The sequence below is a fragment of the Gymnogyps californianus genome, chromosome 14, assembly GCF_018139145.2.
Source record: "Gymnogyps californianus isolate 813 chromosome 14, ASM1813914v2, whole genome shotgun sequence".
NCBI classification, from domain to species: domain Eukaryota; kingdom Metazoa; phylum Chordata; class Aves; order Accipitriformes; family Cathartidae; genus Gymnogyps; species Gymnogyps californianus.
In genome coordinates this window covers 11,764,864-11,782,591 of record NC_059484.1, presented here as the reverse complement: position 1 = coordinate 11,782,591, position 17,728 = coordinate 11,764,864, and the positions used below count along the sequence as shown (strand labels likewise).

The following is a 17,728-nucleotide window of genomic DNA, read 5'->3' as shown; positions in this document are numbered from 1 at the left end:
GGATTCCTGGTCCACGCGCTGGTCGTAGGGGGTCAGGACATCGCTCAGGGCGCCATCGTCCCCGAAGCAGCCCCACTCGGTGTTGACACACATCTGCCCACTGGTCTTCTCCACCGTCTCCACCTCCTGTGCCTCGGCCATGAAGCAGCTGTTGGTGCCTGTGTCTGTGGGGAGCGATGGGGGTGAGTACCAGCACAGTCCGTCCCCCCAGCACCCAGCACCCTGGCACACGGGGTACCCACTGCTTACCCATGACCAAGGCGACCTCACAGGGTTCTCCCTCCCTGCTGCAGGTCATCATGGTGCCCACAGTGTCGTTCATCACGGCAACGACATCCACGTGGTGGAGCTGGCCGGGGACAAAGCGAGAGCATCGTCAGCTGCTCCACGGCGGCAGCAGCCCCCAGCCAGGCCCCCCCACCCCATGGTCCCCCACCTCCTGCTTGTTGATGGCCGACTGCAGCAACTGCACAACATCCTTCCCCTCCACGCCACTGCAGCTGAAGCCCTTGGACCAGGAGATGAGTTCAGCCTGTGGAAAGCACGCGGCTGAGCCATTGGCCTCCGGCACTGGGCCAGCTCCACTCCTTGCCGCTGATGTGCCAGGGAGGAGGCGGCCGCGTCCCCGGGACAGGGCTGTCCCACTCACCTTGTCCAGCTGCGTCTGCCTGCAGCTGAAGGGGAAGACGAAGCCCAAGGGGAGGCGATGCTGGGGGCTGCCAATGCCAGCCAGGAATTGCCGCACGCATTGCGCAATGAAGTCAAAGAGCTGCAAAGGCATGGCCAGGGGTGACCGGCTGCTCTCCCTTACCCAGCACCCGGGCTGCGGGAGGCAGCCTGGAGCCCCAGCACCAGCCCGGAGCCCTGCTGAGGCTCCGTGGTGCTCGGCAGCCCAGCACCAGCCACCCTCTGCCACTGGCCTCCTCGTACCGCTTCCCCCTTGCCCTGTATGATGTCCCTTGGCATGTCGAAGATCTTGTGTGTCACTTGGGGATTCTGGTTCCCGTCACCCAGGAGGGTCACGCACAGGGTCCGGACGTGGCTCTGGCACAGCTCCACCACGAGCAAGTCGCCCTTCTCTACAGGGGAGCAGAGGCGGTGTCAGGCAGAGACCTGCCCTGTGGCAGATCCCCACCCTGTCCCAGGGACAGTCACTCACCCATGGGGGAGGCTCCTGAGAGCCTGAGACCACTGCAGAGGCCAAGAGAATCAGCTCCTGGCCTCTGCCTCTGCACTGGGGACTGGCAGAGGCAGCGCAAGGGCAGCTGCCCTTAACTATGGATCCCATAACTGGCCAGAGACCAGTGCACCCTTCCCCGGCACCCCCTGGGCCACGTCCAGTGAGGTGTGCGGGGCTGCAGGTAGCAGACCAGCATGTCCCCAGGCTGGGCTGCCTTACCGGTGCCATCAGGTGTGGAGCAGATGTAGGTGGGCAGCATCCGCACCTTGGCCTGTGCGTGTGTCTGGCGGCTCAGACCCTTGCACATGGCCTGCAGCATGCGGCCCTTCACCGCCTGCAGCGTCTCCAGCGGGATGGTGAGCGCCAGCAGGGCTCGTTGTACCTGGGGACAGCTCATTAGGGCAGGTCTGAAGGGCAGGGGATGCCTCTCGCTGGGCACGGGGCACAGATGGGCCTTACCGGTGTGCACGCGGGACCATCATTCCGGTGGCCCAGCTGATGGCTCACTGGGGACCTGTGTGGAGGGAGGCAGCGTGTCACCTGCTGAGCCCCAGCCCGCAGGAGGACAGGACACACGCCTGCCCACGTCCAAGCACACGAGCGGGGCTGGGGGGGCCCATCCCCGGCTCTGCCTCCCACCTCCCCTCTGCGTCCCTGCTCCACGGGGCTGTGGTCTCAACAGCATCGGCACTTTGCAGTGTCCTTCCACTGCAATCGCGACCCAGCAGCCGGGGGTAGAGGGGGCAGCTCTGCCCCACGACGGCGATGGTGCCGGGGCTGTCCTCGGGGGCTGGGGGAGAAGGGGGCTGCCCCTGCCTCGCCCTGCCCGCGTCTCCCCTCCACCTGCAAGAGGCCGGAGGCTGGTCTCTCTCCTGCCCGGGGAGGTGCAACACCCGGGGGGCATGGGGAGCCTGCTCAGCCCCATCCCCGGCCCCGACTGTGGCCTCCCCACACCCGGCTTCGCTCGGCCGCCGCCGGGCCGGAGCCCCTCACCGGTTCAGGGCGGGACGGCCCCGCTCCTCCGGGCCCAGACCCCGCCGGGGGAGGCCGTCTGAGCCGGGGGCGGCGGGGCTCTGCTCCCGGGAGGCCCTCACCGCCCTGCCGTACCGGCCGGGCTGGGGCAGGGCGCCGCGGCGCTCGGGGTTGGCCATGGCTGCGGGACCGGTGGCGGAGGGGCGTCCGGTGGCGGCGCGGGGGGACCGTTGCCAACGCCGCTGCCGTTGCCCTGGCAACAGAAGCAGCGCCCGCGGGCGCCCCGCCACACCATTGGCCGGCCCGCCGCGCCGCTGGCCCCGCCGCGGCCAATGGGCGGCCCCGCGGGAAGGGCCCCTCCCCGCTCCGCTCCCCGCGGCCCCGGGCCGGGCAGCATCGCCCTCGTTTCCTATCAGCGCTTGTACATTCGAGGCCGAATTTTCATTAGCTCTGCATCAGCTCGTCCCATTAATTAAGCAGCACAGTGATGAGCCCCTCCCCCGTTCCCGGTGAGGATGCTCCCGGGGAGCGGTGGACCCCCACGGCCCAGCCCGGGGCTCCATCCTGCCCTTGAAGTCGCCAGTGGCTGGAGCAGGCAGAGGCCTCCCCGCCACAGGGACCGGGCGCTCAGCAGCACGCGGCCCGGCCGAGCCACCCGGCAGACAGAGAAGCCACCAAGGACATGGTGACACCGCGGTCATGACTCCACTGGTCTCTGCATGCGCTGGCTGCGGCTGTCAGCTCACACCAAGGTGCCCGCCGCAGCTCCCAGCTGGGAAGGTCGCTGATGTGCTGCTCCACAGAGCATCGGGCACCATAGGCCCCTGCCCAGGGGGTCCCCGAGCTCACACCGCCCCCCCCAGAGCCCAAGGACAGGCCTCGGGAAGCGTGCTGTTCCTCCTCTCCTCCCTCCAGCACCTCCCATTCCCCAGAGAAAGACAGCACAGCTCCTCCGTGTTGCTGCAGTTTCATAAAAACATACATAAATATATTTCCATTTCTTTAACAGAGAGCAAAGCTGCACAGGCACCTATAAAACACACAGTCACTTCTCCACCCGGCGTTCCCTGCACAGGTCGTATAAAACATACAAAAGGGGGGTGGGAGAACAAGGCTGCAGGTGAAGCAGGGGTACGGTGCCGTGCAGACCCTCGCCGGGGCACAGGGAGCCGCTGGGGGGGCCTGCTGCATCGCTGGCCTCAGAACTTGCGCTTCCTCCGGCGGCAGCCTTTGGTCTGCTGCTGGCTGCCCAAGCGAAGAGCCACGTGCGGCTCCGAGTCCACCACGTAGTCAGTGGCTTCCAAGGAGACGCCAGGTTTCACAGGGGAGATGTTGAAAGGAAGGTGCCGAAGGGAGCGGGGGTTGCCTGTCGCCGCCCCCCCGGCTCTGGCTGAGAGTGCAGGAGGGGAGTGTTGGTCTCCTAGTCCAGCGAGGGGGGTTCCCGCATCAGCGCCTGCAACAGGAGCACACGTCAGCCCTGCTTGGCCGCCCGCTGGCGTGAGCCATGGGCAAGGGAAGGAGGATGCTGCTGACAGCATTTCTCCCTCTCATCTCCTCCTGTCCTTGGACCCATGGAGAGAAGCACCAGTGTGCAGGGAGGGACAGCAGCACCCTGCCACCCCCCCAGGAAGCTGGGCGTCTCTTGGTGCAATGGCTCAGAGCACACCCCTACCCCTGCGACGGCTCTGGGCACTGGCACAGGTCCAGCGGGCACAGGCAGGGATGTGTGCAGCCAGCTGGGGGATGCCAACGGCCAGCTAAGCCCACAGCCTCCTGCTCTGCTCAGGAAGAACAGATCCCTTTCAAGGGGAAATTTTGCTGTCCCAGCATAGCCCAAGCCGAGCCGGGACCGAAAGGGGAGAGCTGGGAAAGGGCAGCCCTGACCCAGCCAGGCAGGCACAGAAAGCAGCTTCCCACCTGCAAACTTGCTCTCCGAGAGCTCCAGCATCCTGAGGAGTCCCCTCTCCTGCCTTCCAACGTCCTGACAAGGAGAGGAGAACCACTGTCACAGCGCTGCTACAAGGGAACCCCATAGCCAGGGTGGCCCTGTGGCCACATGTTCCCCCAGCCCACGGAGTCAGGCTGGGCACAAGAGGAAAGGATGCATTTCCAGGGCCTCCAGCTGAGCGCGGCCAGCCGCCAACGGGAAGGGCACTGCCCCGTGCCCAGCCTGACTGGTGCCTGAGCAGAGGCAGCTGAGAGCAGTTAACAAAGCAGAGCCCGATAAGGAGGGAGGCCAGGGTGCAGGAAGCCACCCTCAAGCCCAGCCAGCAAGCATGGGGTCGTAACAGAGAAATGTGGGCACCAGGGGCTCTGCCATGGCTCGGGCACATCCCCCCGCACTGTGCCTCCGAGGGCAGGCTCCATCCTGCTCTGTCTGAGGGCACAGGGGCTTGGCGCTGGAGGTAAGGGCCTTCCTCCAGGCCACAGCCAGACGAGGAACGCACATCTTGTGCCCCCTCTCAGCCCCTGGGAAGATGCAGCCATGCTGGTTACACAGGCTAAGGGAAGACCACTTGGCCTGGCTGCTTTGGGCCTTGCTGGCCCAGCAAAGTCCCCCCTCCTGGCTGCTCCCTGCCCCCAGAACTGCTCTGGAAGGCACTGGCATCCTGGCTGCAGAGTTGGAGCTGCAAAGTACCCCAAAATGGGCCACGGCAGGAACCCACAAGCCCAACGGTGCCACTAGGAAGCTTTCCAACAGCCCAGCCCATGCCCGGCATGACCTGCTCCCCCAGCAAGCTGCCACCTGAGCTGCCACCTCGGCACAAGGCAGGGCCAGAGGAAACACAGAGCCTTGCCGAGCTGTCCCAAAGGGCCACCCGGCTCCAGCACCTTTCCCCCATGCCCTGTGCCCGTGCCTGTGTGCAGGACCCTGCACGCCAGCCGGCTGTGGGGCACAGGGACAGAGTCAAACAGCCCCCATGGAGCTGGTGACATGCAGGAGCAGCCGTGCCCTGCAGTACTCTGAACCACACAGCACTTGGCTGTATCCCAGCCAAAACCATCAACCAGAAATCTCATCATTTGCATCTGAATCCCCAAAGGGCTGAGGCCTGTGATGGATTTAAGGGATTATACAAAACTAAGACATCATGTTGCATCTTCATGCTGAGAATCACATTTCTGAGCACAGGCAAAGCTGTGGCACTAGGGTTTTGCCTGCAGGAACCAGCAGGAAGGCCTGGAAGGACCCTCTCTGTGCTCCTCTGGGACTGCCACGAGCAGGAGAAAGCACGGTGGGGGCAAACACCTGGCGAGTGGCTGTGAGCCAGCTGCTACCCACGCTCCTGCCTCCCAAGTCCTCTAGCAAGGCACATCCCTCACACCCGGCACACCTCCACCGCACTCGCTCCCCCACGTTTCTCCTGGGATGCTGCCTGCTCCGGCTCTGAAGCCTTCCCCATGGGAAAGGGCTTGTGGAAAGAGTCAGATACGCTTGTCACCCTGACACTGCCCTCCATCTATATTCAGCCGAGGAAGCCTGCAGGACTGAGGCACGCTGTCTGGCAGCAGGACAGCCCTGGCTGCCTGCCTGCTGGAGAGGTTACTGGCAGCTCTGCTGGATTAGCTCACCCCTGGGACTGGTCCATGCTCTTGCAGAGTGTTGCGGGAAGAAGGGCAACAAGTTCTCTGGCCACAGTGGCCCACAGGGACAGGCAACCCTATGCCAGGTCAGCTCATCCCGTCAACGAGGGAAACAGCTCCTGCTGCCAACCCAGCCCCAAACCCAGCGCAAAGCAAAGGAGACGGTCTGCAGGGTCGCCCCTCACCTTGGCGCTTCGCAGCCTCCTGGTTCCCTGAGCTTGCCTAGCAGCCTGAAGGCAGCTGTCCACGTGCCTCTGATACTGCAGCAGTGGCACCAGTGACTTACAGAGGTAGCACTTCTCACACCTGCCAGGCAGCAAAGGACAGAGCACTGCATTAGGATTCGCCCTGCACCGGGCTCCCAGCCACCAGCGGTGACTTTCCTCCTCCAGGCCACGCCACGGAGAAGACATGTCACCAGATCGGGTCTCGCTCAGTGGAGTCAGGCCGGCACCAATCGCAAAGACTGCGTGATTATCAGTTTTCCCTGCCTGTTCCTCTGTATCCTGCTGCTGCAGCAGCGGGACGGTAATCAAATCTGCTCATTTAACTATCTCAAACACCACTGATTTCTCCCCAGACATAAAGCACCCTGTCAAAATCCACAGAAATGAAGTGCGAGGGCTTTGCAAAGGGGAGTTGAATTCTGCCTGAAAAGCAAACCAAGTGTGTTAAATCAGAGAGACATTTTACCAGGGCTGGATGAACTTGTCTGACTAGTAAATCAAGTCTTTCTCTGCACTGTCTCCATTTTACATCATGCCATGTTGGGAGAGGAATGCAGAGCACGCGCTCCTGCTGGGGGGCTGGCACAGCGTGTTCCTCAAACCCCCTCATTTGTGTAGAAGATGCCCAGGCTCACGCAGGACGACTGAGCATGCTTGGGAAGAAAATTGTCTTGGGTGAAAGATGAAGGTCAGGCGTGGATTTACACAGCTACACTTGCTTCCACACCAGCTCTCGGCGGCCACCAAACCGTGCAGAAGAGGGCACCGGTTCATCAGGAGGGGAGCATCCACCCGGGGAGCTGTTCAGGAATGGACCACCTCCAAGAAGAGACGAGCCCCCAGGGACCCGCCCCAGCAGCATTGTGTTCAGTTTGATAAGCAGTACTCTCCTAGTAAAACTCACCCCAGGCTCTAAAATCCATATGGAGAGCCCCCATCGAGCAAAACTCTGCAATACTTTTCCCGTATTTTCTTTCCAGTCAGTGCTGATTACCCAGATAATGTGTCTAAACAGAAGCTGTCCTCTCTATAATTAGCCTAATTCCATTAGTGATGTTGCCATCCACTGTTTGTAACAGCAAAATTGCTTCCATAGCAGGGATTTTACTGTCAGATCCTCTCTTATGATGCTTTGTGTGGGTGGCAGGAGGAGGGGCTGCATGGGAAGAGATTAAACAAAGCCACTGCTATTCTGAAAGTCTAATTTAATTAAGAATATCACTACAGGTGCCATGTTGACAGCCTCCCTGTCCTAGCCTCTTCCTTTCCCGGGGTTACCAAGCTCAAATCTCCCATTAGAAACTGCCTGAGTTAGCACCATTTCAGCTACAGCTCCCCCCACAGCAGCCAGAGACCATGCATCCCTGACCCACCATGGATTGGGCTGAAAGGAAATTAGTGCAAAAATAAACAATCTGAGAACAGCTAATGCCTCTTGCTTCGGTTTAAATATAGCCAGCACTGCAACAAGAGGCACTGAGGGAAGGCAATTTCTTAGGGAAACATTGCTATAAGGCCAATGGCCAGCATTTATACAGGAATAAAGACATCCACAAGCAAGCTAGAATGGAAGCACAGAAACAATCTTGGAGAAGCAAGCATACCTACTTACTTGTCAATGTCTAAGGATGTTGGGCCGCTTTCACCACTGGTAGCTTTACTTCTTGCCTCTCTCTGACGCCGGGTGAGCACTGGAGAAAAAACAGAAAGGGTTACCTGCCATCCACCCCAAAAGCATCCCTACACCATGTCCAAATGCAACAAGTTTCAATTACTTCCACTCAAGGCTGCAGCAGAAGTGATGGTACAGGCAAAGAAATACTGGACTGGGACGGGCAGGGTCTTTTTTCCTGCTGAAGAGGTAGCTGGCCAATTCTCCTTTTTTCTGGGGAGATACTGAAGAAGTTATCTTCCCTGGACTCGGAAGCCAGCTAGCCATTTCACACTGTTAACTTGTCTTCTGCCAGAAACAGCTGGATCAACAGTATGTAGTTCGGAGTAATTTTAAAGCTGACGTGCAGCAGCGCAACAGCCTGGGAGAAGAGTTACACAGCTGTTCCAGCAGCACAGCACCGCTCCCTGCCAAACTAAGCACCCGTGCCTACTGCAGGGGAGGGAGCATGGTAACTGTGAGCTCAGGGGGAAGGAGAGCTGAGGCGGGGGCTGTGCGGAGGCACCAGCCCTTCTGCAGATGTGGTAGGAAAAGCGAGCCTTACTGGGGAGGGATACAGCTCACGCTGGAAAGGGAAGGTTACAACAATTAGCCTACACTCGCTGCTTTTTCCACTGCCCTTGTGAACCAGGGGTGATCCGTACTATTGTCCGCATACAGCTCTCTGGGGCCTCTGGATGAAGATCTCTACCAGGGCTAAGCATCAGTGGTGCTGCTCTCCAGTGGCAGCAGGGAAGGACCAGCTCCGACACACACGGGTAGCTAGCGAGATCCCGGCTGACCAGCATGCTGATGACGGGTCCAACAATTTCTGTTCCTTCAGCAAGCCCAAGAAGCCTTTCCAAACCCGCTCTCCAGGCATCTGCAGGGAGCACGTCAGAGTGTTGTCTCATTCAGTCAAATTCCTCTCAGCGTATTCCTGTTGTCATGCCACCAGCAAAGATCCTCAGGGAACACATCAGATAGCCTAGCTTGCTTCACCAGGGACGTTCAAGACTCCAGCTCCAAAACAGATGTCACAGTAAGTATTCTTGGGCAAGCTGGCTAAGGGGACAACACAGGGAGCTATTTTACAGCCCAGTAACATTGCTTCCCATACTCTCATTAGCAGAAAGGTCTGAATCCAAGGTATAGGCATGACAAACCCGTTATTGTTGGCCCATCATCTGTGATAAAGAAAGGGACGCAGAAAATTTTGTGCAGAACAAAGGGAATCCTTCAGAGTTTTAGCAAAACCCCATTTCCAGAGTGTCAGGCAACCCTAATATCTATCCACAATGCTGATACAACCTGGCCTTTCCCTTAGTAGCAATCACTGATCTGCAGCCATGACCAGCAAATGCACTGCGAGATGCTCAGGAGCTGTTGGGGCTGACGGAAGACATCCACGCTGAAGAAACAAGCTCGAGCGTTTCCTAGGATGTGGGTATTGTCTCGTAGGCGATGACTGATACCAACAGCTCATTCCTCACAGGCACTGAAGCAGACGTCTCTCTTTAACTTAGCCTGGCCCAGATTCGAAGTGGCAGCCTGACTAGGAGGACTGATAACTACGGCCACCCCCCAGGCCATCCAGCCTCCCAACAACCCAACTAACACGTGCATTTGACAGCATGGTAAAAGCTGCTCTCCAAATCAGCGTGCACTCGTTAATATTCCTTTAACACCAACTCGGGAGCCTCGTGCACCAGCTCAGGTGTTAATCAGTTCTATTTTCTTCCAAAAGCAGTGAACACATCTGGCATAATGGGCCCATTAGAGATGCCTGGGACCAGCTCTGCAGCTGCCCAGGGGAAGGCCCCCAGCTGTGCTGCTGGAAGCAGAGGCACAGGAGAGAGAACAGGGCCAGCTGGCAAGGCACAACCCCTGCCAAAACACACCGGCCGCCTGCAGGAAGGGGGTTCAGAACATGGGAAAACACTTGCTGTGGGGAAAATCCCCACCACAGAGCAATGCTGACCTGCTGTGTGACAGGAGCCTTGTAACTCTCCCAGATGCAATGCTCTTCACTGGGTCAGACACTCTGCAGCCCAAGAACAACCTTTTCCCTGGCTTGGCATTTCTTCTGGTTGACAAGTCATCCTTGGCCTGCTTGGCTCTAGCTCACACCCTGGGGAAGAGGAGCAAACCCTCCCCAGCACAGCCCCGCGATCAGCACGCCCACCCCAGGCACCTCCTGGGGCTGCCAGGTCAGGTCTGCGCGGGGAGCTGCGAGGCCACAGTCACCAAGCTCCTCGCCTTGCTGCAGGACCCACCTGCGCTTCGACCCACCAGCTTTCTCTCCATTCTCACTACCAGCCGTACCACTTTTTGTGCAGGATCCTATTAGTGGGCAGGCTCGCCAGCATCTTGTTCTTTCTCAGAAGTGATGAAGCTTTCCTCTGCACCCGTTGCGTTACTCTTTCTGCTGTATCAGTGCCACTTCTGTTGATGTCAGGAGCTTTTTAACAGCACCAGTGCTGCTGCTGAAGACTGACAGCTGCATCAGGTTGCACTTGAGGCTTTGGGAGGAAGGGATATACCAAATCCTCATTTTCCTGGGCTCACTTGGGAACTGAGAGGCTGGGAGCATGTAGATGGAGGGCAAGAGGAATAGACTGAGACCAGCGGATTCCTGTGTTGGCAGCAGCAGCGGGCGATGGATGCAGTGACTCCAGCAGAGAGCCCCTCTCACACAAGCAAGCCCTTCAGCCGAGTGCATGAAGGAACAGGGCGCTGGCAGAGCACTTCCACGGCTCCACTCATTCACTTGGCATTAACACCGGTCACTGAGCTGGAAACCCGGGACCTGAACCCTCCCCAGCCTGGTACAGTAGCTAACGCTACAGCAGGCTCTTTTTTTTTTTTTTTTTTATTTACTCAGACCACAGGAAAATGGAAATTCATGATCAGATTTTCATACTGCCCAGGTATGTGGTGGTCTGGGCATCCAGCCAGGGCAACCATGTACATACATAGGGGAAGCAACTGTAACTCATCTTGCCCAGCTAACTCATTTGAAAACCTGTCCTTAAATATCAGCCAGATTGAGCTAGCCTCCTGATACGTAATACTGAAAGACTTTGGTGCATGATTAGAAAAGGGAAGAAGAGAAGTAAAACCAGCAAGAACCCACCCTTTTGTAATTTTAAAATGAAAACCACTGACAGCTATAGTCTGCAGGACTCCATAATCTGCAATTCTAGAGACATCAGGAGTAAATCCAATTAATAAGTCCAGAGACAGACCAGGAACCCCTGACCCAGTGCACCAAAGGAAAACTGAAACCGTCTTTTCTTAACAGATCAGGCCATGGCTTAGACGGCAGAACTTTGATTTTCTCTCACACAAGGCCGTTGCTGTGCTCTCGAGGAAGCCAGCAGTCAGCCAAGAGCACACAGTGCTGCAGCAGTAGAGAACAGCTTCTGGACCCACACAGGAGCTGGCATTTGCTTCAGAAGACAATTCTCACCTCTTTTTTCTCCCCATGCATTAGCTTTACCTATGGATTTTGTGCTAGTGATGGATGCCAAGGTACCAGCCCTGGAAACAGAGTCCTTTTGTACTTGCACAGCTGTTCCAGGCTGCTGTCTGGCCTCTGCTCAGAGCTAAACATCATCCCTGACTATTCAATCCAAACCCCACTGACCAGCCCATCAGCTGAGACCTCTCCGGGTGACTGCTGCCTTTGTACAGTCACTGGGAACTGGACCGAGGTGCCCCGCAAGCCAGAGCCCCAGCAGGCAGGCAGGATTCTGCCCCGCGTTACATGCTGCTCCATGTCCAGGAAGCCCACTGTCCTGCAAAGAGTCTTGGTGCAAACAACACAGGCATCACAGACTGTTATGACTAACAAAGCCTGGTCTCTACAGGGAAAATACTAGAATAACTGGCAATAGAAACCCCAAATTACTGTGATTTTGTCCCAAAACCATTGCTCTGCTTAGAGCCATTATTGTAGACCAAAATCCCATTTATTCCAGGCTAGTTTTCTTACGGGGCGATTGTTCTGAACAAGCCAGAACAGCAGAGTAGCAATTCCAAAATAACTACCCTTACAAACATCCCCAAGGAGACCAGTCTGGAAGCAGAGTGGAGAGGCCAGCCTTGAACTCTGTCCTGCTGAAAGCCAACACCAAAGGAAAGAACAAATTCCCTCGCACTCCTGAAGAATTCAAAGCCTTTTCCTGATCACAGTCAGGATTCCCAAGGATCAATGGATACACTCACAGTCCAGCCACACCAGGGACCTGATTACCACAGGGCCAAAGACATTCCTGCTAAAAGGCATACTAAAAATTCTGCTCCATTTTGTAGCGCGGGTAAGACCTTTATCAGTGTTGAGGATGGGAGAGGAACTGCGATAATTTGTGATTTGCCTGAGCTGAACGCTTTGCATTAGTAGCTGGTTTGTGCCTGCACAGAGAACTCCCCACCAAAACTAAGCACCAAGCAGTATCAGCCGCTACTCTGGCTCCTGTTATCTTGACAGGACCCGTGTCATATCCCCAAAGATTTAGTATAACAGGGACCTTGTATTTTAAAACTACATCAACTCTGCATTAAGATTACATGGTAAAACTTCCTCCTGCTAGAGGAATGAAGAAGTTACAGTTCTTGTACTAGCTCCGATTTGCTCAAATTGCTTAAACATCACAGATTTAGGTTGCATTTAATAACCCAGTATGTAACTGAAAATTATATATTCACAACCTGAAAAGTTAATCTTATTACAAGCTACTACTTTGATATTACCTGACATTGTGCTAACACAGACTTTACATTTCAAGCAGCAGCTAAAACATAACTTATTGAATATGTTGATAACCAACCGGTGTATTTGTTCACTTAAGCTCTACAAAGGTTGGCTATGGAAAACTGATACGGAGAAGACTGTAAAGAGGATTAATACTGGCATTCTGACCGTGCTTCTGTGCCTCACTCTTCACATGAAGGAGAAAAATTCAAGCTCCCAGATCGACAGCTATCATTTTGCAATTTTAGAGGAACAACAGGGAAACTTTTCTGCACTCTCTTGCAGCTCAACAAGCCATTTTTGCAAATACAAGTGTCAGACTCATTGCAGAGCGCAGGCCGTGCTTGGAGTGGTACAGAACATTCTCCCTTCTCGAGAGCCCTGAAGGACACTCACCTGCATGGCCCAGGAGCCTGCCATTTTCTACCACTGGCAGATTCTCTGCAGGTCCTCAACAAAACACACAATAGACATGTCTTATGAGTACTGCTTGAAGCATCCAGGCCTAGATCCTGGGGTAATATTCGGCTTACACGCTTTCCAAGGGACTAATAATGTGATGAATTATGAAGCTGATCGGAGAGAAGATGTCTCTGTGCAGGAGGTGCTGGAAACACAGGAGCTTCCAATAACACTCTCCTGGCCGGCTTGGAGATGGAAGAAGGCAGAGTGAACAAACCTCCCTACATGCCATGCCACGCACCAAATATCCCCAGAGGGACAAGACTGCAGCACCTGGCCCCAAGTAACAGGAAAGGGGGACGAGCAGAGAGAGCAAACACACAGAAGCAGCGCTTAGCAGACCTGGACTGTCCTCGCCAGCCTCCTCTCCCCCAATGCCATTGCAGTACATGGCATGCAGCTCGATCTCCGTAGCTGGAAAGCCTTGGTCACACAGCGGGCACGACACACGGTCAGCAGCTGTAGGACTGCACTCAGACACAGTCCTGCCAGCATCTTCATCTCCACCAGCCTAAAGAAGAAGAAGAAAAAATCAGCCAGACAGTTAATTGTGCCGTTTCCTCTTTTTTTGCTAGGTGCAGAGCTCCGTGCTGTCTGGTAGCTACTCACCCTCCCACAGACTCAGTTTTTCTTGGAAAGTTTTATTCTCCCTTCATCACATACTGGTCAGAAATAACACCACTGGCTGAGTAAACTGTGCAGCACTAATAACTAATTCTTCTTCCAAAGGCAACATGTCCTTCTGAATCATGGTGAAACCTCCCTGCACAGCCGTGCACACCATTTAAGGCAAACTTCACCTGTACTACCGCGGAAAAATGGCAAAGCTTCCATTAATCAGGAAAGCTCAGAAGCGAAACTGATGGAAAATTCATGGGGCAAAGCAAGAGTTCAACACCTGACTTGTGCTCATCAGTTTCTGGACATGATCCACGCTACACCGGCGGCACTGTCTGGGAACACAGCTTTCCTCAGGATGAAAGGAGGCTGCTGTGCTCTTAGGGACTCTGGAGAGATCACTGGGAAGCTCCTCCTCTCTAGAGGAGGTGGCTGGAGCACTCATCAGAGAGGACACAGATCAAGGAGAGAGGCAATACCATTAAAAATCCATGTCACAGAATTACTAGCAGTGGCTTTTCGCCAGGGCAAAATGTCACAGCCTGTGTTTGTTCTCCAGGTGCCATTACCACTTACCGATACTCTCTTTTTGCCTTGGTTACACAGCTCCAAAGGTGCTCCACTACGTACCCACAGATACAGCCTGCTCCCTACGCTATTGATGTTCCCAAGACACAGCAGACTCCTGCCATCTCACTCATAACTAGATCTCTGCCTAGTCAGGCTTGCTACAAGATTTCTCCACATTTAAGAAAGAACCTTTCCCTCCTTGCAATGATTTAAAAAAGTTATTTAAATATTAATCATGTAGAGGAAACCTATAGGAAAATAATACAGGAGAGTTTTCTGTTCTTAGGGCTAAGCAGTGGCATGTAGACAGTATGCAGCAAAACTGCCGCCTGCTTCCCTCCAACAGTATAATTTCAGAGAAGCAGTAATTGGGGTCAGCCAAGATGCTCAGTGCCACTGGAGCGCTTTGTCATATTACTCAGTTTATTACTTGCTTTTCCAAACGAGGGTCTGATCCTGATTTTTATGTCCTAAAGGGAAGGAGGGTGTTTTATTGACTCATAGGAGCTATGCAAAAAATTGCAGGACTGTGCCTTAAACTGAGAATCTGACTCACAAAACGCATTTCTGAAAGGCTATGGCACCGAGCCCCAGGAACACCTCTCATTTCCAGGGAGCCTCTCTGCCCTGGATTTCTGAGGAGGAGTTGCCCCAAGAGTTCCTCCAGCCGAACACAGGCTGTTGAAGTACAACACTTACAGCATTAGCACTCGTACCCTGCTCTCTCATCTCAGTGTCACTACATCTTGCAAAGTCCTCACCGTGGGGCGTCACACAGAGGAGCCGTAAAAAACAAGATGTGTCAAATATGAATGATCAGATCAAACCTGCATTATCCTAGTCAGACAACACACATAAAAAATATGATGGGAAAAGCAGCAGGCACTGCTCCTTCTAGCTGCCATTTTTAAAGCAATCTTAGATCACCGATTCTGCACACCCTGCCCGCCTACATTCAGTGGTAAATTACTAATTTTAAATGGAAATGCAACATTCTGTAACAAAAGACACCACGGTCCCAAAACTGCTTGTACACAATCTTGCTGTAACAGTCTGGAAAACCTCAACTGCAGAACCAGTCACCCCTGTCAGAGGCAGAGACTGTTGCCTCTCCTCTTTAGCAGAGGAAATTGCCTACAAGACATAGTACTTGCAGTCAACAGCCAGCCAAGAGCAATGCTAGAGGCTGAGCTCAACAACAAGACTCCTGTGTCCTGGCTCAGCATCTGCTAGGAAGAAGTCAGTCCCAGCGGCCTACGCTCGCTTTGTGCTAACCGCTGATGCACGTGGTAGCTGTTTCTGCTGTCTTCCTGGAGGGCTGCAGGCTCCGGACTGGTACCTGCTGCCAACAATAACGTTGTCAAACAATCCCTAGGAAGCCCCACCACACCATTCCCGAACACTGTGCTGATCACCTTGTGCCGCCTAGGCAGAGGTGTGAGACCCGGGGCACCCTTTGCAAAGCACGAGGGACAGGGCAGCGTCCTGGCCACAGCCAAATGGGTCAGGAACGCGCTTCGGTGGCTGCGGCTACCCAGCACAGGACTGCCACCTCTCCCTGCTGCAGTCTCTAATTGACTGAGCAGTGCTTTGAGATACCTGCAGAATGAAAGGCACATGAGAGCAGAAGCTGGTTTATTAAGAGGCCTGTGACAATGAGACATCGGAGCTGTAGACGCACTGTACAAGCTGCAGACTCCCAGAATGAGCTTTCCACAAATGAATCCTCTTGTCAAGAGCTGTATGATTCTGTATTCATGTACCCTGCCAGAGGAGTACTTGGCAACCCCTTTGATACCGCTCTCTAAATTAATAGACAAAGGGAGTTTTATCAGAAGCAGGAACTGAAGTCAGATGTCAGTACAGCGACAGCTGCAAAGCAATTGCTGCACAGGTGTGACAACATGGGGAAAGGAGCAGCACAACAGCGCACATCTGCATCGGGAGGTAAGAGGATGGCCCTGCCACTGACTTACTATCACTATTAACTATTACTGCACAGAAATCAAGATTCCCAGGCTCAGGTCACTCTGCTTGGACTGCAAACCACCACCAACTCTCAACACTCCAATGTCATCTTTATCCCAGCCCAGTCTCTGGGTGAACCTCTCCTCTTAGCCTCTTGGAGATGGTCCGTGGAGAACAAACACCAAAGTTCAAAGGACTGTAACAGGGAAAAGCGTGTCACATCACGAATGACTGAGGTTTACTAGGAGTCACAGCTCACAGCTCCTGAGGTCCCTCTGCATCGCTGACCATCACAGCACTGAACCTCTGAGCATGGGCAAGCAGCAGCGCTGCTGTCCACACTGATGGCATCCTCCAGCACAGCAGCGTGTGTGGTATAAAAGAACGAGCTGGAATTGGTAACAGCTCTCCAGCTACAGGACTGACAGGCTCCAGAAGCAGCTGCATGCAGCTCCCAGCCAAAAGGGACTGGAGTTATGAAGCAGTGGAGAAAAGAGGGAAGTGTTTGTGAGGATGCCAACAGCAGAAGCCCAAGCTCCCAGCTACCCAAGGGGAACGCTAGCACAGCCCAGCTGAACCAAGGTCTAGAAGGCAGGACTGCAAACAGGACCCTTCCCCAACTTCAGGTTCTTTTACCTGCATAGGTGCATCTCTGCTGCCCGAGCAGAGCTCTTCTCTCTCTGCCTCAATAGCTTCCAGTGGACTTGGCTGAGTCTCTGCAGAAAAACACCTCCATGTCAGCACAGGTTTGCAGCCCCTAAACTACCTCCTCGCTTGTTGATGTAACTTAGCCCATTTCTTAACAGCATTTTCACAGCTTCAAAACATTTTTTAGACTTGCCACAAATGTTATCAGACAATGTACAACAACACAGCCGGATGAGGGGTTAAAAGTCACAGCACGGTGGTGTGAGGACAAAGCCACCACAGCTTTGCAGCTTCATGGGGAGTGAGACTAGACACAGGGAAAGTGCATAGGACACTTGCTGGGATAGAGACAAAGCAACAATAGAGCTCTCCCTCGCATCGAGACAAACAGAGCTCCTGTTCTGCGGTTTGCCTCGCAGTCGCACCTTCTTCAGACCTCCACATCTTCCTTAGCAACAAAATACGCCCCCAAGCACCACCACGACCTCGTGAACAGGAGCGGTCTCTTCATTCGTTTTCTCACTTAAAACCCTGGACTGGAAAATCTCAAACATGGTAGGAGAGACCAAAGAAGAAAAACTCGTTGGTCCCAAACACGTTTAATTAATGTAAGACAAAAATTATTTCAGCTCTCATGCTTTACACATATCTTGACACTGAAAAATCTGAAAATTTCTTGATTGCATTGAAGAGACCACTCCTGACACTTTGTTTTGAGCAATCCCTCCATACTGATGTACATCCTGGTGTCTCTTCAGCAGCAAGTCCCCAGCAATGTCTGGTCACAGAACTGTCTTAGAGGAAATGGGTCCAAAACCAGAGAATCAAACTAAATTGCCTGCATAATTTCAGCCCTGATAAACAGAGCTGGGAAAGAAATCTCGTTTTGTTTAAATAACTTGAAAATTCTCTTCTTTTCTCTGAATTTTATAAGTGTGTAACTTTCGGTGCAAAATTCAGAACATTCTCAAGTACCTCTTACCTGGGCAAACTGAGATCTCTTCTTCAGCAGAGTTTTCTGTGACAATATCTGGGCTCCTTTTACTGCCAAGTGGGGTCAACATGGAGATGCTGTTCAAAATATAAATATA

The 17,728-nt window shown here is 54.3% G+C and overlaps 2 protein-coding genes across 3 annotated transcripts in view; both read right to left on the bottom strand.

Annotated features, from left to right (window-relative positions):
- Positions 1-2,331, bottom strand: HK3 (hexokinase 3; the record flags this gene model as incomplete). Its single annotated transcript, XM_050905611.1, has 9 exons — positions 2,174-2,331; positions 1,820-2,023; positions 1,640-1,694; positions 1,400-1,562; positions 931-1,079; positions 650-769; positions 437-532; positions 250-349; positions 1-164 (listed from the first exon to the last, which is right to left on the bottom strand). Coding segments are annotated over exons 1-9 (1,209 nt in total), but the record flags the coding sequence as incomplete, so codon positions are not given.
- A 772-nt stretch (positions 2,332-3,103) lies between these two features.
- The window catches only part of UIMC1 (ubiquitin interaction motif containing 1), a 39,193-nt gene continuing 24,568 nt past the window's right edge, over positions 3,104-17,728 (bottom strand). For both annotated transcript variants that reach the window (XM_050905522.1, XM_050905521.1), the window contains exons 7-13: positions 17,620-17,708; positions 16,626-16,705; positions 13,176-13,344; positions 7,577-7,655; positions 5,923-6,043; positions 4,070-4,133; positions 3,104-3,605 (exon numbers count right to left, since the gene is read on the bottom strand). In XM_050905522.1, the coding sequence (XP_050761479.1) occupies positions 3,352-3,605; positions 4,070-4,133; positions 5,923-6,043; positions 7,577-7,655; positions 13,176-13,344; positions 16,626-16,705; positions 17,620-17,708 (856 nt within the window). In that variant the 3' untranslated portion in view covers positions 3,104-3,351. The remainder of the gene's footprint in view (positions 3,606-4,069; positions 4,134-5,922; positions 6,044-7,576; positions 7,656-13,175; positions 13,345-16,625; positions 16,706-17,619; positions 17,709-17,728) is intronic.